This window comes from Triticum urartu, chromosome 6, assembly GCF_003073215.2.
Source record: "Triticum urartu cultivar G1812 chromosome 6, Tu2.1, whole genome shotgun sequence".
NCBI lineage: Eukaryota > Viridiplantae > Streptophyta > Magnoliopsida > Poales > Poaceae > Triticum > Triticum urartu.
In genome coordinates, this window is record NC_053027.1 from 491,541,344 (window position 1) to 491,564,546 (window position 23,203).

The 23,203-nt window shown below is 47.3% G+C and overlaps 1 protein-coding gene across 1 annotated transcript; it reads right to left on the minus strand.

Annotated features, from left to right (window-relative positions):
- Positions 1–6,412: 6,412 nt before the first annotated feature.
- LOC125516872 (cytochrome P450 CYP72A219-like) lies at positions 6,413–9,390 on the minus strand. The gene is made up of 3 exons (XM_048682156.1): positions 8,972–9,390; positions 6,940–7,324; positions 6,413–6,838 (listed from the first exon to the last, which is right to left on the minus strand). The coding sequence occupies exons 1-3, from the start codon at positions 9,388–9,390 to the stop codon at positions 6,413–6,415; spliced, it is 1,230 nt and encodes a 409-aa protein (XP_048538113.1).
- Between the last annotated feature and the right edge of the window lie 13,813 nt (positions 9,391–23,203).

A 23,203-nucleotide genomic window follows, 5' to 3' on the forward strand; every position in this document is an offset into this window, starting at 1 on the left:
GTAGGGCCCTTGCCCGTGCGAAGGTGCACTGGGGTAAGCTGGACGGTGAGAAGCTTGTGAGGGACGGGCCGCCGGGGAAGGAGCATCGCAAGCCCGAGAACTATTACAAGGTTGTTCTTGCAGGTGCCCGCCTTGTGGCGGATGAATGTACCAAGGATGTAATTTTTGAATAAACTCGCTCGTTTTTATCCTGTGCGCTGAAAACTTGTTCATAGGCGCTTTAAGCAATGCTTGTTGAATTTAAAATATTATTTTCTGTGCGGCCGTTTATAAAAAAATTGAGAGATGGCCAGTCGTCGGCTTCTGCCCCCATGCCACTAGTGCTGGGGTGTTCGGGATAAACCTGAGCGCTCTTTTTCCCATAGTTGGGTCCTTCGAGGGAGGCGCTCAGCACAACGAACCATGCAATCGGACTATAATGCTTGAACACTCTCACTTAGCCATAGAACTTTATAATTTTAAATTTCAGCGAAGCCCCTAGTTTGGAAGACCGAGTTCGGGGCGCTATCCACGCCTTAGCCAGACAAAATCCGGCTCCTCGCTCGAAGAGGCATAAGTCATTAGGGACTCGAAAAACCTCTCGAACAGCGACCGGTGTCTCGCCTCATCATGACAGTCAGTTTTAGCTTTCTCCACTGAGGTGCTTAACCCAACTCAACCAGGGCACAATCGCAGTGGTTCTCCTAGTGCTACCTTAGCCGATATAGCGGAACGTAAGGCACCAAAACATAGGAGCCGGGCAAACCCAACTATTGACCCAAATCATGATTCGGAGCCGATGCATATAGTGCTATAAGTTCGGGGTGCCGCACTTGTGAAAGTGTACGGACTTCTCACACCATATTAAAGGGTACTGAAGCCCCTGGCGTACTTGCCGTACCACAGTGTACGGGTGCAACATGTCATTAATGAACATATATAAAAGAGAGTAATGCAAAAAATAGACAAAAGCTATGCATTGTTTATATAAAGGCTATTTATCAAAGCCGAACGATACAAATAGTGCGGTAAGCAAAAGATATTGGACTATTCAGTATGTCCTGACCAGGGGCAGGCCGCGGAATTGTATTTAAAACAGGTATACTGCTCGTAACAGAGACCACCTGGGAGTTCCATAATGCGGCATGGCTTGTCTGCCTCCCTGGATCTTGCATCGTTTGTGCGGCAGTCGAATTGCCGAACAGGTCGTCCGAAGTATGGAGTCCTGAAAGTAAGAAAAAATTAAAAAAAGAATCCGGCAGCCCCTAGTACGTTTTAAGCCATATTTTGGGCGTGCCGTTATTGTGCCCCTTCCCCTGTGCCCATGGTATTTCAAGGGCGTAGTTATGTACGCGAGGTACTGGTTTCGCTATGTCGCGAAAGCTGGGGTTGGGGCCGTATTGCTACGCTTGCTCAGAGTGTGCCAGGCGGTCCTGCTGTGGGTTACTCCGGGCGCGCTTGGCAGTGTCTGGCTTTTTAATGGCCGGACTGGAGAATTGCCTGAGAAGGCTACTTTGTACCTCCGCTGCGAGAGCCGCCGTATGCTCCTCCGTACGGAGGGAGCGTTCGGTGTTTCCGTTGACCGTAATTACTCCTTGAGGGCCTGGCATCTTGAGCTTGAGATATGCGTAGTGCGGCACCGCATTGAACTTTGCGAATGCGGTTCATCCGAGCAGGGCGTGATAGCCACTGCGAAACGGGACTATATCGAAGATTAACTCTTCGCTTCGGAAATTGTCCGGAGATCCGAAGACCACGTCAAGTGTTACTGAGCCTATATAGTTGGCTTCTACACCTGGTATAACGCCTTTAAAGGTCGTTCTTGTGGGCTTAATCCTTGAGGGATCTATGCCCATTTTCCGCACTGTATCCTGATAAAGCAGGTTCAGGCTACTGCCGCCGTCCATGAGGACTCTTGTGAGATGAAATCCGTCGATGATTGGGTCGAGAACCAATGCGGCGAAGCCGCCATGACGGATGCTAGTGGGATGGTCCCTTCGATCAAAAGTGATCGGGCAGGAGGACCATGGGTTGAACTTTGGGGCGACTGGCTCTATCGCGTATACGTCCCGTAGCGCACGCTTCCGCTCCCGCTTGGGAATGTGGGTTGCGTATATCATGTTCACCGTCCGCACTTGTGGGGGAAAGCCCTTTTGTCCATTGTTGCTCGGCGGCTTGGGCTCCTCGTCGTCGCTGTGCAACCCCTTGTCTCTGTTTTCGGCCCTTAGCTTGCCTGCCTGCTTGAACACCCAACAATCCCTGTTAGTGTGATTGGCTAGCCTTTCGGGGGTGCCATGTATCTGGCACAAGCGATCGAGTATTTGGTCCAAATTGGACGGGCCCTGAGTATTCTTTTTGAATGGCTTTTTCCGCTGACCAGATTTATAGCCTTTGAATCCGGCATTGACTGCCGTGTCTTCATTGTTGTCGCTGTTAACGCGGCGTTTTTGCTTATTCCGACGTGTCCTGCCACTTTTGTCCTTGGTATCCGAATTACCAGGGCTCTTTGATAAGTTGTTACTGCGAGCTAGCCAGCTGTCTTCTCCCGCGCAAAAGCGGGTCATGAGTGTCGTGAGGGCTGCCATGGATTTCGGCTTTTCCTGTCCCAGGTGCCGGGCAAGCCACTCGTCGCGGATGTTATGCTTGAAGGCTGCTAGGGCCTCTGCGTCCGGACAGTCGACTATCTGGTTTTTCTTTGTTAGGAACCGTGTCCAGAATTGTCTGGCCGATTCTTCTGGCTGCTGAATTATGTGGCTTAAGTCGTCGGCACCCGGCGGTCGCACGTAAGTGCCCTGGAAGTTGTCGAGGAATGCGGCTTCCAGGTCCTCCCAAGAACCGATTGAGTCTGCTGGCAAGCTGTTAAGCCAATGCCGGGCCGGTCCTTTAAGTTTGAGCAGGAGGTATTTGATGGCGTGTAGATCATCGCCGCGTGCCATGTGGATGTGAAGGAGATAATCCTCGATCCATACCGCCGGATCTGTTGTGCCATCGTATGATTCGATGTTTATGGGTTTGAAACCCTCTGGGATTTTATGATCCATTACTTCATTCGTGAAGCATAGCGGGTGTGCGGCGCCTCTGTACTGGGCTATATCGCGACGCAGCTTGGAAGAGCTATGTCTGTTGTGTTCGGCCCGGCCAGATTTGTTGTATCCAGAGTGAAGATCAATGTCACATGTCATAGGGCGCCTGCGCGATCCGTAGATCAATCTTGTTTGTCTTGCCTTATCCTCCAGTATGTCTCGCAGGTCGGGCGCATTTTCCCGTGCCTTAGTTGAGCAGCTTCGGGGCATGGCTTGGGTGGAGGGCCGAGAGGCCTCTCTGTCGCGGCCGCGAGGTGGCCGGTCTGCCATGTCATGCGCTGGTGATGTAGGTGCTTCCTCCTCTGATCGGGGTAGCGGCCTGCGCTTCAGGTAACTCTTGGAGGGGCGTTTGAGTTTATACTCTTCGGCCGCAAGGACTTCAGTCCATCTGTCAGTTAGCAAATCTTGGGCAGCTCTAAGCTGTTGCTGCTTTTTCTTGAGGCTGCTTCCCATGGCTAAAAGCCTGCGTTTAAAACGCTCTTGTTCGGCGGGGTCTGATGGTATGACGAATTCGTCGTCATCGAGGCTTGCCTCGTCTTCGAAGAGAGGCGTATAGTTATCATCCTTGACCTCTCGGTCTGCCGCTCTCTCATGAGGGCTGGCTTCTCCATCTTCTTGTGCCGAATCTTGCTGAGGTGGGTGTTCTTCAGCGCTATCCGGGGTAGTATTATCTCCTGTGCCGGAATCACCGTTTTTGCTTTGGCGGGATTTAGAGCGGCGCCGCTGACGCTGGCGCTTTGGCTGTTTCTTGGGGGCGTCATCCCCCACTGTTCCATCACCATCTCCATCTTTTGGAGTGTCCACCATATATATGTCATATGACGAGCTGGCCTTCCAGTGCCCTACAGGTGCTGGTTCCTGTTCGTCTCCTACATCGTCGTCCATGCCGTCGATGTCTTCGGAGCTGAAGTCAAGTATGTCGGTTAGATCGTCGACAGTGGCTACAAAGTGGGTGGTGGGTGGGCTTTGAATTTCCTCATCGTCCGTATTCCACCCTAGCTGACCGTAGTCCGGCCAGGGCTCTCCTGATAAAGAGAGAGACTTAAGAGAATTTAGGATGTCGCCAAAAGGCGAATGCTGAAAGATGTCTGCGGCGGTGAACTCCATTATCGGCACCCAATCGGATTCGATTGGCAGGGGCGCGGGGGGTTCGGAGTCCGGGGAGGAGTCCGGATCCTCGGAGTCACGGGTAGTGCAGAGTGCGGGGCTAGCGTTCGGCTCGATCGCCTCTGAGATCACAGCCCCTGAGGCAGCGTCCAACCGCTGATCCTCGATCGACGCAGTAGGCTCCGAATCAATGGTCGAAACAGATGCATATGCGGCCTCCAAGGCGCTGTTCGGCGGCAGAGCTATATCATGCCCATCGAGACAGTGCGGCGCGCTTGGCTGTGGCTCGAATCCATCGAAGATCAATTCCTCGTGGATGTCGGCCGTGTAGTTTAGGCTTTCAAACCTGACCTGATGGCCAGGGGAATAGCTTTCGATCTGCTCAGGTGGCCGAGCGAATTGGCCCGCAGAGCGAAGCCGCCGAAGACGAAGATCTGTCCGGGGAGCAAAGTCTCACCCTAGACTGCATTGTTGTTGATGATCAAAGGAGCCATCAGGCCTAAAGGCGACGACACAGAGGAACTCTCAATGAAAGCACCAATGTCGGTGTCAAAACCGGCGGATCTCAGATAGGGGGTCCCGAACTGTGCGTCTAGGCCGGATGGTAACAGGAGGCAGGGAACACTTTGTTTTACCCAGGTTCGGGCCCTCTCGATGGAGGTAATACCCTACTCCTGCTTGATTAATATTGATGGTATGGGTAGTACAAGAGTAGATCTACCACGAGATCAAGGAGGCTAAACCCTAGAAGCTAGCCTATGGTATGATTGTTGTGTATGGAGTTGATTGCCTATGGACTACAACCCTCCGGTTTATATAGACACCGGATAGGGTTAGGGTTACACAGAGTCGGTTACAATGGTAGGAGATCTTGAATATCCGCATCGCCAAGCTTGCCTTCCATGCCAAGGAAAGTCCCATCCGGACACGGGACGAAGTCTTCAATCTTGTATCTTCACAGTCCAGGAGTCCGGCCGAAGGTATAGTCCGGCTACCCGAACACCCCCTAATCCAGGACTCCCTCAGTTAGGGTTACACAAGGTCGTTTACAAAGGAGGAGATATCCATATACGTATTGCCTAGCTTGCCTTCCACGCCAAGTAGAGTCCCATCCGGACACGAGACGAAGTCTTCAATCTTGTATCTTCATAGTCTAACAGTCCGGCCAATGGAGATAGTCCGGCTGTCTGGAGACCCCCTAATCCAGGACTCCCTCAGTTGTCCAACTCAGCAAAAGGTTTTGACACTAGACACAATAATGTACTGACTACAGGGCTCTCCAAAGACATGTAGCTGCGTGGTGTGGTCCAGCATCTATTGTAGTTTCTCAAGTTAGCATTGTCAGCGATGAGAGGGGATACATACAGACAGAGAAATAACACCTGATATGATTACTCTAACTTTCATACAACTGCTATTATCGGGCTTGGTAGTTAAGGCTAATGGATAAGGAGTTTCTCACAATGAGCCATGGACACAAACCTCCTTTGAGTTGTCTTCATGGATTCATTGATCAACACCAATGCACCCCTCCTACCTACCGCCTTGAAGGGTAGCCTTATCATTTGCCAATGACCCATAGTCTATCAATAGCCCCTGATGGGCATGCAATCTCATTCACTCCCACTTGAATAAACTCAAGTGGAGAAGCACACCCCTTTCATAGGACCACTTTTCTTTGGAGCTCTATTTTCGGGGTCCGATGGACCTCGTAAGGCTTGGATCGCTAATATTTAGGGAGTTCTGGAAAACGTTATGCCCTTGGCATTCTCTGAGACAAGTACATCTCTCGATGCCTCTCCTCACATAGGAGTAGGCCGCGCTCCCGCGAGGCGTCTGAACCTATTAAAAAAACATCCACGAGTCAAACTTGGTTGTGTACGCTGACCTTCTCTATAAGGACGACGTGCACACCTCCGCTCATATTATTCTTGACCAGTTACTAACGACACCATAGTCGAAAGTTATTTTCATAACAACACGTCTCATGACCATCTACATACGCGTAACTCAAGCGTACAAGCAAGATCCAACACATTACGACGATATTTTTATTCACTCGTACATAATTCATGTTACACAAACTAGCATCGTTTACACGATAATTCTAATGCATAGTTCAGCTTACACAAACCAATATTGCTTACACAAATAGTTCAAATACAGAGTTCATATTACAAAAGCCAACATTGCTTACACCAATAATTAAGAACAACCAAATATTGGCTTAAAAGTGTACCTAGTCAGATAGCTTTGAGATTAATTTGCGTGCCATGCATCGGTTGCAATGTCATCACGGTGTGCGGTGCATGCGTATATGAAGGTGCCAGCTCAAACTCAAAATGCTGAAGGATCATGCTTAGGGCCATCTTGGCTTCGAGCATTGCAAAGTTCTGGCCGATGCACACTTGTGGCCCAAAACCAAATGACAAGAAGGCGCCCGGATGCTTGGATGCCTTGGAAATCCCCTGGGAAAATCGGTCTGGTTTGAACTCATTGACATCACTTCCCCATATGTCTGGATCATGATTGATGAATAGAACTGGCACCTCGATGAACACGCCCGAGGGGTATCTGACACCTCCAATATCCATATCCTTATATGTTTTCTGGCTAAGAATTGTAGCCGATGGATAGAACCGAAGAACCTCGTGAAGGATCATGGTCACCTACAATTAGTGGAAAGAACAATCAACTATTTATACCCTTAAAGTCATGTTACCTTACGCAGTTGCGAAAACAAAATACATCAATTTCAGAAAATACTCACCGTTTTGAGTCGGCTAAGACCCTCGTACTCGGGTTTGTTCTTCCTAAATAAACCTAGGACCTCCTCCCTCGCAAGGTCTTGCCACTCTGGATGCATGCTTAGTACAATCATTGTCCACGTGAGCAGTACTGACGTTGTCTCCATTCCTACAAAGTAAAATAGCTTGCACTCCTCGATAACATCTTCCATTTCCATTCCTTGGCTAGGTTGGCCGTTCTCGTCCACGTCCTTCATATTTGACTCTAGCAACAAGCCTAGTAGATCATTTTCGGATTTTTCACCTTCTTTCATAGCTCGCATTCTCTTATTGATTAGACCTTGTAAAATTGATTCGACCTCCTTATTGTTTTTGCACATCTTCAAATTGTTTTTGGTGGACAAGAACCTGCGGCACATTAGGCAGGTCCCACAATGTAAAAAATTAGTGTAAGCAAATGGAAAGTATCTACTATATCACTAAGCTCCCTAGGGGTAAAAGACCTCAGAATCAATTGAGGTGTCCAATTGGAATTGGGTCACCCGATTTTGACCAAGTCAACAATTTCTCAAAGCTCTCGTTCAATTCTTCTATACTATACATGATGCTTCCTAATTTTTAAGTCCTCACAATTAATGAGGTCTTCAGTTTAGAACTTGCTCACCTGATTTTGACCGGGTCCATACTTTCTCAAGGATCTCTCTCATTTAATTATTTTAATTCACCATACTCCCTAATTTTGAAGCTATTTTATTCGATTGAGATATTGAAATTTGAAATTGGTTGGTTTACGATTTTGATCGGGCCAGCGAATTTTCAAATCAATCAATACCAACCGGCTAGAAAACATATGCACACACATTGATATTTAGTTGGCAGGCCACTAGTTGCACACACATATGCACAATTGATGCGGCAATATAGTCTAGTTGCACACACATTGATATTTAGTTGACAGGACTAGTTACACACATATATGCTCAGTTGGCATGGCAATATAGTCTAGTTGCACACACATTGATGTTTAGTCGGCAGGACTATTGCACACACATATGCTCAGTTGGCGCGGGAATGTAGTCTAGTTGCACACACATTGATGTTTAGTAGGCAGAAGGACTATTGGCACACATATGCTCAGTTGACGCGGCATGTAGTCTAGTTGCGCACATATTGTGTTTAGTTGGCAGGAGGACTAGTTCGTCGAAACATCCCCATGCGGGATCTACTTTTGAAGAGCACGTCGCGAGACTTTCAACGGTGAAAACAGATCTGAATTTCGACACGCGGTTTAGAAGATATATCTTTTATAATTTTGAAAACCAAAAATTAATACAAGAGACGAACATGAGGAACATTAATGCATCGGCATGCAAGCACTAGACGCATGCATGCACCGGCTGCCCAAACGGTGGGACAGGTGGTCGTTTCCTTTGTTTTCTTGTTCTGAACGTGAAAGAGACAGGTACTTACCTTATTTGACCGGCCGCTGGATTGCTCTACTGGGCAGCCGACCGCCCAGTAGACGCGCCCATCTTTGTAACAACTAAAAAAGAATCTGTTATGACGAGCATATTAGGGGCTTAGCCCAGTGGGTTATAGCCCAAGTATCTTAATCATTATTAGGGGCTTAGCCCAATTATCTTATCGTATTAGGATTGTTTGCTTATGAGTCAAGTAAACCTCTTTATATAAGGAGAGGAGATATATCAATCGAATCAAGCAAGAAGCAATCAGTATTTGCTCGGCTTCCCTTAGGGAGCCGGGAGACCTAAACCCTAGCCGCCTCTTGCGTCCGCCGCCGTCGCACCAGCCGCAAGGACGGCGCCCAGCCACCGGCCGCCGCACAATCTCCTCTGACCTCCTCCCTCCTTCCCTTACAGGCTATGACCTAGACCGGGTGGCGCCTGGTCAGAGTACTCCGGGTAGGGACCCGTGAAGCCGGATGGCCCACCGGACTGCGGAAACGGGATCGGCTGCTCCGGAGCCATGGTGTAGACCGGCGATGGCGAAGACCCAGCCGCTCAAGCTGGTAGTGGCAACGGGGAGGCCTAAAACCGGACCTGATGTATCGGAAGGCCGGCTGGCGAGGATGCCCCTGAGCTGGGCAGAGGTGGCGCCGGTGGTTGCAGCATCGGCTGTGGAGGGTGGGCGGGTGTGTCGGTTGCGGCGGGGAAAGGCGGCTGCAGATGCCAGAGGGGAGCCACAGCTGGCGGCGGTGGCAGATGCCACAGATGATCCGCGACCGGAGTGGTCTCGCCGGGGTGCCCCGCCTGGAACGGCAGCAGCGGCAGCCCGGTGCAGGTCGGCGCGCCCTGGCCCGGCCACGGCAGCGCGGGGGGCCCGCCTGGAACGGCAGCAGCGACTGCCCGCTGTAGGCATGCGCGCCCTGGGACGGCCATGGCAGCATGGGGGAGCCCGCATGGAATGGCAGCAGCGGCTGCCCGCTGTAGGCAGGCGCGCCCTAGGACGGCCATGGCAGCGTGGGGTGGCCATAGGCGGCGATCGGCGCAGGCGGCGGAGGTGCGTACGGCCCGGCTATGTACGGTTGGTGCTGCTTCAGAAGGAGTCCCTGGACGGCCGTCATGAGATCCCTCAAGGTATTGGTATTGGTGACCTGTTCCGGCGTGAAGAGCGGTCGTTGGCGGCGCGGAAGTGATGGGGGCCGGGGGCGATGAGGAGCCCGCGGTGGTGACCGGGCCCGACAGTGTGGAGGCCTCGGCGGTGGTCATCGAGGCAGACGTCATCGACGCGATGGTCCTCGGCGCGGAGGTGGAGACGGGCAGCGGCGGCGATGGTGTTGACGAAGACATGATCGGACCCAAGTCTCTGGATACCAAATTGGTAGGAACTAGGGTTCTACCTGGTCTAGGGCGTAGTCTGTAAGGGAAGGAGGGAGGAGGTCGGAGGAGATTGCGCGGCGGCCGACGGTTGGGCGCCGTCCTTGTGGCTGGTGCGACGGCGGCGGACGCAAGAGGCGGCTAGGGTTTAGGTCTCCCGGCTCCCTAAGGGAAGCCGAGTAAATACTAGTTGCTTCTTGCTTGATTAGATTGATACATCTTCTCTCCTTATATAGAGAGGTTTACTTGACTCCTAAGCAAATGATCCTAATATGATAAGATAATTGGGCTAAGCCCCTAATAATGATTAAGATAATTGGGCCATAACCCACTGGGCTAAGCCCCTAATATGCTGGTCATAACAGGAACAATGGTCATAGTAAAAGTAAAAAATTAAGTCATATATCATGATTTATGTATGAAAGTCTTTATGCAAAATGTCTATGTGCTACCAATAGAAGTATTAAGTATTTGTAGGAAAGTAAGCCTGGTACTATGATGTTTTCAAACCGACGAAGGCAAAGGCCTCCAAAGAAAGCTTCATTCATACATAGAGTACCTTCGATAAAAATGTGATATGAACAACTCTCGGTTTATAACTATCTAAAAATGTGATTATTACTGAAATTGGTAATGTTTTGCATAAATAGATGTGCCATGATTTTCTGTCATAATTATGCAATTTTAAATGAATAAAACAACCATGAAAGTTGCATGCATCATAGAGACTGTCTATATCAAAATGTGATATGTTTAGAACTTAAATGTTAACATCTAGCCCGTGCACCCGCACGGGTTGATGACTAGTGTAGAAAGTTGCATGTGTTTCCAAGAGAATTCTGAAGTGAAACAAGTTGTGTGAGTTCTTTGCCCACCTCAAAATTGTATTAAAAAGAATGGTATCCCTGATATTGCATATTCTTCTATAGACTTTGGTGCAAAAATATGACTACATATGTTCTTTAAATGAAATGCACAAGCTCTGCTTGCACCTTTGAATTGCATATTGTCTACTATACTTAGGTTGTATTGGATTGTTTTTCTTTGCATGAATGGAAATTATCATTTTTTCACTGAAGTGCAGAAGTTTTTGCATCCCCCCCCCGGCGCGCGCGCAAAGGACCTTCCGCAATACCCAAACCCCCAACCACCGGGAAAATTCAGCATTGTTGTTATGATGCTTAAGCTCTGTGGCTCCATTGTTTTAGCAAATTAGAAACGTGGCAGTGGCTCCTCTCTGAAGTGTGCCTTTGCTCCATCACATGGGTTTCAGATCCAAATGTAACATTCCACTTCCACCCCAAGAGCCCAGCAGGGCTGGCCCTAGCATTATGGAGACCCTAGTGTGAATGTTGAATAATGGATTAACAACTATAACTGAACAATGGGTTAACAACTATAATTGGGTTTCATCATATTCTTCTGTAACTATAACTGAGTAGCATTATGGAGATCGATAAGAGTAGAGTGCAAATTCATAATTATAGAGAGCAGATTGGGCTATAAGTAGTACAACCAGGAATTACAGTTGGAAGCGAGATTAACAACGCGTGAGTTTAGAGGAACAATATTTAGTTAGAACTGGGTTGTATAGTAATGACGAGGCTATTCGAGCCGTTCATCTTGACTTGCATCTCTGCTTGACCATGACTGTCCTTAATTGAATCACTCATTGTAGTCCTTTTTTAGATGGGTAAAGGGAGATTCTATTACTTAAGGAGGCAAATAAGCCAAACTCAATTTTACAATGTCTTTCAGACCCGAACCAGCCACATCGCGGTGCGAGGGGTACTATGCATGTAGGCAGCTAGTGCGTTACTAACTTTATTCTGCGAATAGCTAACATGCATAATAGAGATGTCCCTAGTTTCAACTGCAATCATCCTCTGAATCTCCTCCACGAGCACTCGGTATCACAATCGGTCCACCGACCGGGCACACTGTCGTCTTTCTTTGACACCTGCTTCAAGGTATCTTTCATAAAGTCTTCATGACGGTGAGGGTAGAGACAAAGGAGGAAGAGGAGGAGGAGGGAGGCAACGGGTAGGGTTTGGCCCATGTCATCATCAGTGGGACGACTCGAGCGTAGCATTTTCATTGCATTGATAATATTCATCTATTTAGTATGGCTATGAATATCCTACAACTTAAGCAAATGCACTAAAAAGGTAAATGACTATATTGTACTCCCCCCGTCCCAAAATACTTGTCAGAGAAATGGATAAATTGGATGTATCTATAACTAAAATAAGTCTAGATTCATCCATTTCTCCGACAAGTATTTTCGGACGGAGGGAATACATAATTACATTTCCATATGGCACACAGTAATACTCATGATTTTGCTGAATCAATGAAAAGCCGCACATGAATCTACTCTCATTTACTAAGAGTGTGTGTCCTTATGACATTGACATAGTCTTCAAGATAAAACTTTAACCATCATTTTAAATAGAAATTAACCATGTTAAAATTTTCCTTAAAGAATGCCACAAAATATATTTCGTAGAGATCTAGTAATGACCATGCAGCCTTTGCAGACTTCTTGTGCCAGTAGTAAAAGAACAAGAGCAGCAACACACAACTAATCAAGGAAATGAAAACAAGGGCCAACTCAACTAAAGGCTTTACAGACACCCAAGCATTGCCGAGGCAAAACTGCTAATTCTTGTGAGTATCTTGCAGGTGCTTTGCAATATTAGTCACAAGTAATAACAAAATAAAGTTTCTAAACATACAGACTTACAGTTTCACCAGTAAAGCAAAAAGGACACCAACATACCAAGAAAAAAAATAAGGTTTGTCCAACTCAACAAATGGCTTTGACACTACACACACAATAATGCACTGATGATACGTCTCCAACATATCTATAATTTTTGATTGCTCCATGCTATATTATCTACTGTTTTGGACATTATTGGGATTTATTATCCACTTTTATATTATTTTTGGAACTAACCTATTAACCAGAGGCCCAGCCCAGAATTACTGTTTTTTTGCCTATTTTAGGGTTTCGAAGAAAAGGAATATCAAACGAAGTCCAAACGGAATGAAACCTTCGGGAACGAGATTTTCTCAACAAATAAGACCCAGGAGACTTGGACCCTACATCAAGGCACAAGAGAGGAGGCCACGAGGTAGGGGGCGCACCTGCCTACCCCAGGCGCGCCCTCCACCCTCGTGGGCCCCCTGTTGCTCCACCGACGTACTCCTTCCTCCTATATATATCCACGTACCCCCAAACGATCAGATACGGAGCCAAAACCCTAATTCCACTGCCGTAACTTTCTGTATCCATGATCAGATACGGAGCCAAAACCCTAATTCCACTGCCAAAACCCTTTCTGTATACATACAAAGAAACAACACATCATATGATCTCTCTAACTTTCATATAACTACTACTATCAGACTTGGTAGTTAAGGGTAATGGATACGGAGTTTCTCAGAATGAACCATGGTCACAAACCTGTTGGGAAACGTTGCATGGAAGACAATAATTTCCTATGCACAAGCAAGATATATCCATGGAGATGCATAGCAACGAGAGGGGGAGAGCATCTACATACCCTTGTAGATCCTTATGCGGAAGCATTTATCAACGCGGTTGATGTAGTCGTACAACTTCACGTTCTGTTCCGATCAAGCAACGAACGCACGGCACCTCCGCGTTCAGCACACGTTCAGCTCGATGACGTCCTCACTTCTCAATCCAGCAAGAGGGGCGAAGTAGTAGATGAGTTTCAACAGCATGACGGTGTGGTGACGGTGGTGGTGAAACTATTTTCGCAGGGCTTCTCCAAGCACAACCGATTAGAGCAGAGGATGAAATAGAGGGAGAGTGGTGCCAGCACACGGCTTGGTCAATCGTGGTGTGTTCTAGGGGCTAGCCCTGCTCCTCTATTTACATGTTGAGCCTTGGGGTTGTTACTTGGAGAGAGGGCATCCCCAAAATAGGTTTGGAATGCAAGGAAGAGTCCTTCTCGGACTCCAGGGCTAAATGCCATGGTTCCCGACGTTTACGTAGACGCCACGGTCCCCGGCTTCTAACCTAGGGGTAGATGCCATGAACCCTAGTGTCTAGCCCCTGCCTTCCATACAACTTCTTTATGCACCGACCTAAAGCTTCATGGGCTTTACCCCTTGGCCCAACCAAAGTGTCCTGGCACCAGAAAATTTATGAAAACATCTGAAACCCTTCCGATGAATTGCGGAACCCTTATAGAGACCAAACACTATCATCCTATATATATATATATATCAATTTTTACCACCGGACCATTTCGAAGCTCCTCGTCATGTCTGTGGTCTCATGCGGGACTCCGAACAACATTCGGTCACCAACATACATAACTCATATAATATTATACCGTCAACAAACATTAAGCATACGGACTCTACGGGTTCAAGAATGACATAGACATGACCGAGACACTTCTTCGGTCATTAACCAATAGCGGGACCTGGATGCCCATATTCGTTCCTACATATTCTACGAAGATCTTTATCAGTTGAACCTTTATGACAACATACGCAGTTCCCTTTGTCTGTTGGTATGTTACTTGCCCGAGATTCAATCGTCGGTTCTCCATACCTAGTTCAATCTCGTTACTTACTCTTATCGTAATCAATCATCTTGTAACTAACTCCTTTGTCACTTTGCTTGCAAGCTTCTTATGATGATGTATTACTGTCGGTGTCAAAACCGGTGAATCTCGGGTAGGGGGTCCCGAACTGTGCGTCTAAGGCGGATGGTAACAGGAGGCGGGGGACACGATGTTTACCCAGGTTCGGGCCCTCTCGGTGGAGGTAATACCCTACTTCCTGCTTGATTGATCTTGATGATATGAGTATTACAAGAGTTGATCTACCACGAGATCGTAGAGGCTAAATCCTAGAAGCTAGCCTATGGTATGATTGTTTGTATATCTATCGACTAGCCTGGCCCTGGTTTATATAATGCACCAGAGGCCTAGGATAACAAGAGTCCTAGCTGAATACACCGGTGGGGGAGGAGTCCTTGTCTTGACCACCAAGTCTTGTGGAATCTTCCTTGTATGCGGCAGCTATCCGAACTGGCCCATGAGTATACGGCCATGGGGGTCCTCGGCCCAATCTAACTGACCGGGAGACAACATGGTGAGTACCCCCTAGTCCAGGACACCGTCAGTAGCCCCCTGAACTAGTCTTCAAGTTGGGGACGCTCCTCGGTTCTTCTGAACTATTTTTTGTCTTCGGTCGTCGATCTTGAAAACTGGTTCAACAAATCTTCCCATCTTCTATCTTGAGGATTGCCAAGCTAAATCTGAAGATTTCACACGTCGGGTATCCGAGGAGCCCTTTAAGTCTTCGGCCTTTATCAATGCCTTGTTATTTTTATGCCACATCTCGGGTTTGAAGTTGTTCCCGGGCGGCAGCGTCCTCTTGCGTCCGAGCTCCAACGCTGGACTGCATTCGAGGTATCTTTTGCAGTCGAGCACCAACGCCGAACCGCTTTCCGAGCTCCAACGCCAGAATGTGTCCGAGCTCCAACGCCGAACTATGTCCAAACTCCAACGCAGGACTGTATCCGGGCTCCAACGCCGTACTATATCCTATGTGTCATATCACCTTGGTTCAAAAGAGTCGAAGGAGTTTAGCCGAGCTTAATGCCGGAAATGCCCTCTATGGAGCCAACCACTCGCGCCTGAGCTTTATGTCGGACTGCTTCTGAGGTGGTGCACCACCCTGACTGTGGGTCGATTTTTTGTCAATATTTTTTATTGGTGCAATTTATTCTCTGCCAAGATATATAGCCAGTAGCCCTCAAGGTGTGTATCGGTCTAAAACCCGAGATGCACCTGAAGGATGACGTAAGACTGCTGATCCCAGTAGCCGCTGAGACTCGGGTTGATTTGCGAAGTCGGCCTGAGGATCAAGTCCTAGCTCGGCAGAATACTTCGGGACACAAAAAGCGGCGTGCTCAGTCCTCGAGACTCGGGTTGGGTGCGGCCGACCAACCTAAGGATCAAAATCTCCTCGGAAACTGTATTGCACTTAAAATTTTCTGCATTGGATAGGCCATGCAGTAGCCCCCGAGACACTGGTCGGGTGGCAACACCAGATCAGGGGATCGATGTGCCCCTTTAATATTTGTAAATAATAAGCCCAAAGCCCAGTAGCCCCCGAGCCTTAATGCTGGCACGGGTGGCCGAATTAAGGATCGATATCCATAGTAAAATCACAAATTATGTGTAATGACTCTATGTATCCAAGTACTTTACGTCATTAATGCTCGGATCCGCATTGTACAAAACTTTGTTGACCGACCATCGGCTTCCACCTCCTCGGCCAGTAGCCGAGGAGTGTTTGTCTTACTTTATAAAGCCTTTATGAGGGCAAAGATTTACGACAAACAAGGATATCTGGCCATACGGTTTTATAAACAAAGGTACACAGAGAGATATGTTATATTACTGTTTAACATAAGAAATGTCTTCCAAAGAAAATAGTCCCGCTATAGGTTCCTTTCTTTGGGTTGTTATGCTAGGCATGATCATGAAACCTCAGCTCTAATGTATGAGCAAAATATTGAGGATTTAGTTTGGGAGGCCAGTTACTAGCCCCCGGTAGTGTTCGGCGACAGTCGAGGTCAAGCCGTAAACACTTCGGCCAATGTTATGAATGTCCCGTCATTTAACACAGTCATCGGATCACTGACCAGTTTACGCTTATTGTGACAGTCAGTTTTCAGCTTTCTCCACTGAGGTGCTTAACTATGTGAGCTGGAAGCACAATCGCAGTGGTTCTCCCTTTGCACACCTAGCCAAAGAAAGCGGAACGTAGGAGGCCCGCGCGGGAGCCGGGCAACCCAACTGTTGACTGAAGACACAATTCGAAACCGATGCATATATATAGCAATATCTGAGAATGTTTTTGCCGAATCTCTAAAGGTGTCCGGCGCTGCACTGCGAGACTTGTGCTGAAAACACACAAATAGTTTAAAAGTGCCATGAGCTTGGAAAACCAAAAAACATCAGTAAAAACTTGACGTCCGAACAAGATCAAGTGTTCGGTGCCAATCCGAAAATTGGAAAAAAATTGTGCTTCTGTCATGCTTTAACATGACACATCCAATCTTAAGACTTCACGCGGGTCAGCCTACGGCTTCAAGCTCTTTATCCCAAAGGCGGATTACTTCTCCGCGGTCAGTTTAGCAAACTAAACTCAAGCGGCTTTCAGAGAGAAGACATGCTATCCGACTATTGACCATAAACTCGAGTTGAAAAAGGAGCGGTAGAAAAGACTTTGCAACGACCAAGAAGAAAGCACATTTACTATAAAATAGCTCATATAAATTTTAAGAGCCCCCAAGCGACATGGGTAAAGGAGTTTTATGTATAATGATTGTATATACCGAAGTACTTATATCATATCTGTGTTCACCCGAACTTTAAACGCGTCTTAACCGACCATCGGCTTCTCCCTCTTCGGCCAAGGGCCGAAAAGTGTCATGTACTCCACCTGTCGAGAGTATCAATGGTGTTTCCGATGACCAGGCAATTAGGCCATAAGGCTGTAACAGACAAAGCGCGCTCAGGGAACTTATGCTATATTACTGACGAAGTGTAAGAAGCATCTTCGAAGAAAATAGTACCCCCACCGACACCTTTCTTCGGTGCTCATTATTACTATGAGACTTATGCAATAGATTTTTTGTACTCATGAGTTCCGTTGTGTGCCGACCATGATTGAAAACAATAAGAGCGCTAGCTTTCGGCTTCACCCAGTCTAAGGTCAGAGCTCGGATGACCCGGTCGTGACAATCGTAGAGGTGCTCCCTTTACTCCCTAGCCGAACAATCGGGAACGTAGGGGTAAACATAGGAGCGAGGCAACCCAGCTTGCAAATCACTTAGGTCAATATGGTGCATATTGTGGCGTAATACACGAACAAGGAACGAAGTCGTACAAGTATAATCATATGCAAGAGGAAAAGCTCCATCAAGGGAGCCCCAAAATAAACGGGGTATTTGAATATGCGTGTCACAAACAAAGTTTTGACAAGGAACTTTGTCACAAACAACTTTGTGCCGAAAAGTATAATGCTTGGTCGAACCGAACAAAATTTAAAATTGAAAGTTTTTTAGCATAAAAGAAACTTAGCTGGTTAATGTGCTCGGTGTTGATGACGTGATTCGGGCTTGTGGCGGGACGAAGACGCCCATTGATCTGTGACAGATCCGACAAGGTTCGCAGTCCTCGGCATGGCCGAGGTCCCAGCCCCCAGGCCCGAGGTGTCCGAGCAAGGAGTTCGGCACTCCGGAGTAGTGACCACCTAACGCAGTCAAAATCGATTACCTGCACACGTAAAACAGTGTGGTCCAGAAATAATAATAATATATATAATTCTTGCATAATTGCTTTACGCAAAAATAATTTATTTAAAGAAATGTGGCCTGGCGCCGAAGCCAATGTCGATGCAGGGCGTCAGCGTGACGCAGTGACGGCGTGATAAAGCCTGAATTTGTAGGGCGGTCCAGGCTCCGGATGCGGCGTTCGCCGAACTATGTACGGAAACTGCCGAACCACCACGCGACCGTTTTTAATGTGGCCGCCATTTGATAGACCTGTGTACAGATGATGGGACAAACCAGAGTAATAATTCCTTAAGAAAAATAAACCCAACAAGCAAAAAATTGTTAGGATTAATACCACCTGGTTTATTTGTTGTAGCATTCCGAAGAAAAGCGACTCCCAAAATCAGGAATAGATCCGCACACCCATTGCTTGATGGGTGATAAAGCGATGGCCTAGTGATGCTGGCAAAGGTTGGCTTGCCGAGGCGAAGCCCTTGGTCCAGCTAACATGACGAAGCTGGTCGGCTGGTGACGCCGAAGTCACCGGAGTATGTTGATGAAGAAATAGCCAAGTCCCCGATTTAGCCGAGGTGACGGAGTAGGCCGGTGAGGAGTTGTTGTAGCTACCATGTCAACCGAGGTGTTGAAGTAGTTCGGCGTGATGGACATTGGCTCGAAGAAGCAACAGTGCGGCCATGCCAACCCAGGTCGTAACTTGTGACGCGACCAATGCTGGTTTGATGAAGTGACCATGCGGCGATGCCGGTGTGCATGCTCCGTGTAATCCGTGGGGCGGCGATGTTGGTGATGATTTATCCCTGGCGATTCTGAACTCTTATTCAGCTCACCGAGGTGAGAATCCGAAGAAGTTGAGCTCGGCTTAAAAAGTGACGACATGTCTAGCGCAGGTCGGCAGTCGTGGAGCTATATTGCCGGACTGGTTTGACACCAGCATGATGGCGAAGATTACCTCAGAGGAGGATTAAAATTTTATGGGCGCATGTTAAAAAAAGGCACAATACCATAGAAGAAAATTCCTTTTAAAAAGGTTGTCAAATATCACGTTCAGAAAGAAACATGAATTCGGGTCGGATCCGTATTCGCGCAGGAAACATATATGAAAAGTGATGCACTAATCGGAAGGTTCCCGTAGTTTGGACGGTCGGATCAAGCTGAAATTTTGAGGGGTGGTAGATATGGGCATTCTGCAGAAGATGAATGGTTGGATCTTCCAAAGGACTTCCGAGATGGGATCTGGAGAGAACGCCCTAAACTCGTCCAGATTCCCGTCTGGAATTGACAGGGCTCCGGTATATCGTAGATTGTCAGAGATTCCTCCATCGGAACTCGACGAAATTTTCCAGGGTTGTTGTAGAATCGATTCCGCACAATTCCACAAAGCGATCATTAAAACGACACTCGAGGAGGTGGTGGCGGCGGATACGCGTTTGCTGTCCAGAAAAACAGCACGGTCGCCCGAGCGCAATGTTGACGTTGAGCCCCCAAGCTCCATGGACGATTCCTCCATGATCTTGATAGAGATCGGAGTTGGCGTTGATGAAGGCCCTCATCCGAACATGATGATCGGAGGCAGGGCTCAATCCTTGGTCAAGCCAAGGTGACTAGTCGAGCCGGTGACAGAGATGTCGACGTCATAGTTAATCTGCAGACGAGCCATCAATCCTTTTGCCGATCACATAGCGGAACTCTCAATGAAAGCACCAATGTCGGTGTCAAAACCGGCGGATCTCGGGTAGGGGGTCCCGAACTGTGCGTCTAAGGCGGATGGTAACAGGAGGCGAGGGACACGATGTTTACCCAGGTTCGGGCCCTCTCGATGGAGGTAATACCCTACTTCCTGCTTGATTGATCTTGATGATATGAGTATTACAAGAGTTGATCTACCACGAGATCATAGAGGCTAAATCCTAGAAGCTAGCCTATGGTATGATTGTTTGTATATCTATCGACTAGCCTGGCCCTGGTTTATATAATGCACCAGAGGCCTAGGATAACAAGAGTCCTAGCCGAATACACCGATGGGGGAGGAGTCCTTGTCTTGACCACCAAGTCTTGTGGAATCTTCCTTGTATGCGGCAGCTATCCGAACTGGCCCATGAGTACACGGCCATGGGGGTCCTCGGCCCAATCTAACTGACCGGGAGACGACGTGGTGAGTACCCCCTAGTCTAGGACACTGTCAATTACCGAGAGGGCCCAAAAACACCTCTCCATCATAAGGAATGACAAATCCAAATCTCGATTCTCGCCAACTCAACAGATACCTTTGGAGATACCTGTAGAGCACCTTTATGATCACCCAGTTACAAAGTGACGTTGATAGTACACAAGGTATTCCTCCGGTATCTGGGAGTTGCATGATCTCATGGTCGAAGGAACATGTATTTGACATTAAGAAAGCAGTAGCAAAAATTAAATGATCATACGCTATGCTAACGAATGGGTCTTGTCCAACACATCATTCTCCTAATGAAGTGATCCCTCTATCAAGTGACAACACATGTCTATGGTTAGGAAACCTTAACCATCTTGTGATCAACGAGCTAGTATAGTAGAGGCTTACTAGGGACTTAGTATTTGTTTATCTATTCACACATGTATTTAAGTTTCCGGTCAATACAATTCTAGCATTAATAATAAACCTTAATCATGAATAAGGAAACATGATAATAACCAATTTATTATTGCCTCTAGGGCATATTTCCAACAGTCTCCCACTTGCACTAGAGTCAATAATCTCATTCACATCGCCATGTGATTAACACCCAACGAGTTCTAAGGTGTGATCATGTTTTGCTTGTGAGGGAGGTTTTAGTCAACGGGTGCGCAACATTCGGATCCGTGCGTACTTTGCAAATATCTATGTCTACAATGCTCTGCATGAAGCTAGTATAACTAATTGATCCCACATTCAATACATATCCATATTGAAACTCAGAGTCTTCTAGATCGGTGTCAAAGCTTGCATTGACGTAAGCCTTTACGACGAACTCTTTATCACCTCCATATCCAAGAAACATTTCCTTAGTCCTCTTTAGGTACCTAAGGATAATTTTGACCATTGTCCAGTGATCCACTCCTGGATCACTATTGTACCCCCTTGCCAGACTCATGGCAAGGCACACATCAGGTCTGGTACACAACATGCCATACATTATATAACATATGGCTGAGGCATAGAGAATGACTTTCATCCTTTCTCTTTTCTTCCGTGGTCGGGCTTTGAGTCTTACTCAACTTCACATCTTGCAATATAGGCAAGAACCCTTTGTTTGACTGATCCATTTTGAACTTCTTCAAAACTTTGTCAAAGTATGTGCTTTGTGAAAGTCCTATTAAGCGTCTTGATCTATCTCTATAGATTTTGATGCCCAATATGTAAGCAGCTTCACCGAGGTGTTTCATAGAAAAATTATTATTCAAATATCCTTTTATTTGTTGGGGAACGTAGTAATTTCAAAAAAAATTCCTACGCACACGCAAGATCATGGTGATGCATAGCAAAGAGAGGGGAGTGTTGTCTACGTACCCTCGTAGACCGTTCGCGGAAGCGTTATATCAACGCAGTTGATGTAGTTGTACGTCTTCACGTCCGACCGATCCAAGTACCAAAAGCACGGCACCTCCGAGTTCTGCACACGTTCGGCTCGGTGACGTCCTCGCCTTCTCGATCCAGCAAGAGGGGCGAAGTAGTAGATGAGTTCCGGCAGCACGACGACGTGGTGACGGTGTTGGTGAAGAACAATCTCCGCAGGGCTTCGCCTAAGAACTACGAAAACTATGATGGAGGATAAACTAGAGGGGACGGGGTTGCCAGCACACGGCTTGGTGTTTCTTGATGTGTCTTTGGTGCTAGCCCTACCCCTCTATTTATATGTTGAGCCCTGGGGTCGAAACTTGGAGTAAAAGCCTCCTCAAAGTCGGTTTCACCCGAAAGGCAAGAGTCCTTCTCGGACTCCAGGGCTAGACGCCAGGGTTCCCGGCGTCTACCCCCTAGACGCCAAGGTTCCTGGCGTCTAGCCTTTGGTCTCCACAAAACTTCCTTTTGCACTTTCCAAAAGCCTCGTGGGTTTCCCCTTTGGCCCAGATAAAGTGTTCTCGTGCCCAAACATTTCGGAAAACATCCAGAACCCCTTCCGGTGAATTCCAGAACCCTTCCGGAGATCAAACACTACTATCCCATATATCAAACTTTATCTCCGGACCATTCCGGAGTTCCTCGTCATATCTGTGATCTCATCCAAAACTCCGAACAACATTCGGTCACCAACATACATAACTCACATAGTACTATATCGTCAACGAACGTTAAGCGTGCGGACCCTATGGGTTCGAGAACTATGTAGACATGACCGAGACACCTCTCTGGTCAATAACCAATAGCGGGACCTAGATGCCCATATTGGCTCCTACATATTCTAGGAAGATCTTTATTGGTCAGACCGCATAACAACATACGTTGTTCCCTTTGTCATCGGTATGTTACTTGCCCGAGATTCGATCGTCGGTATCTCAATACCTAGTTCAATCTCGTTACCGGAAAGTCTCTTTACTCATTCCGTAATACATCATCCCACAACTAACTCATTAGTTGCAATGCTTGCAAGGCTTATAGTGATGTGCATTACCGAGTGGGCCCAGAGATACCTCTCCGACAATCGGAGTGACAAATCCTAATCTCGAAATATGCCAACCCAACAAGTACCTTTGGAGACACCTGTAGAGCACCTTTATAATCACCCAGTTACGTTGTGACGTTTGGTGGCACACAAAGTGTTCCTCCGGTAAACGGGAGTTGCATAATCTCATAGTCATAGGAACATGTATAAGTCATGAAGAAAGCAATAGCAACAAAACTAAATGATCAAGTGCTAAGATAACGGAATGGGTCAAGTCAATCACATCATTCTCCTAATGATGTGATCTCGTTAATCAAATGACAACTCATGTCTATGGGTAGGAAACTTAACCATCTTTGATCAACGAGCTAGTCAAGTAGAGGCATACTAGTGACACTCTGTTTGTCTATGTATTCACACATGTATTATGTTTCTGGTTAATACAATTCTAGCATGAATAATAAACATT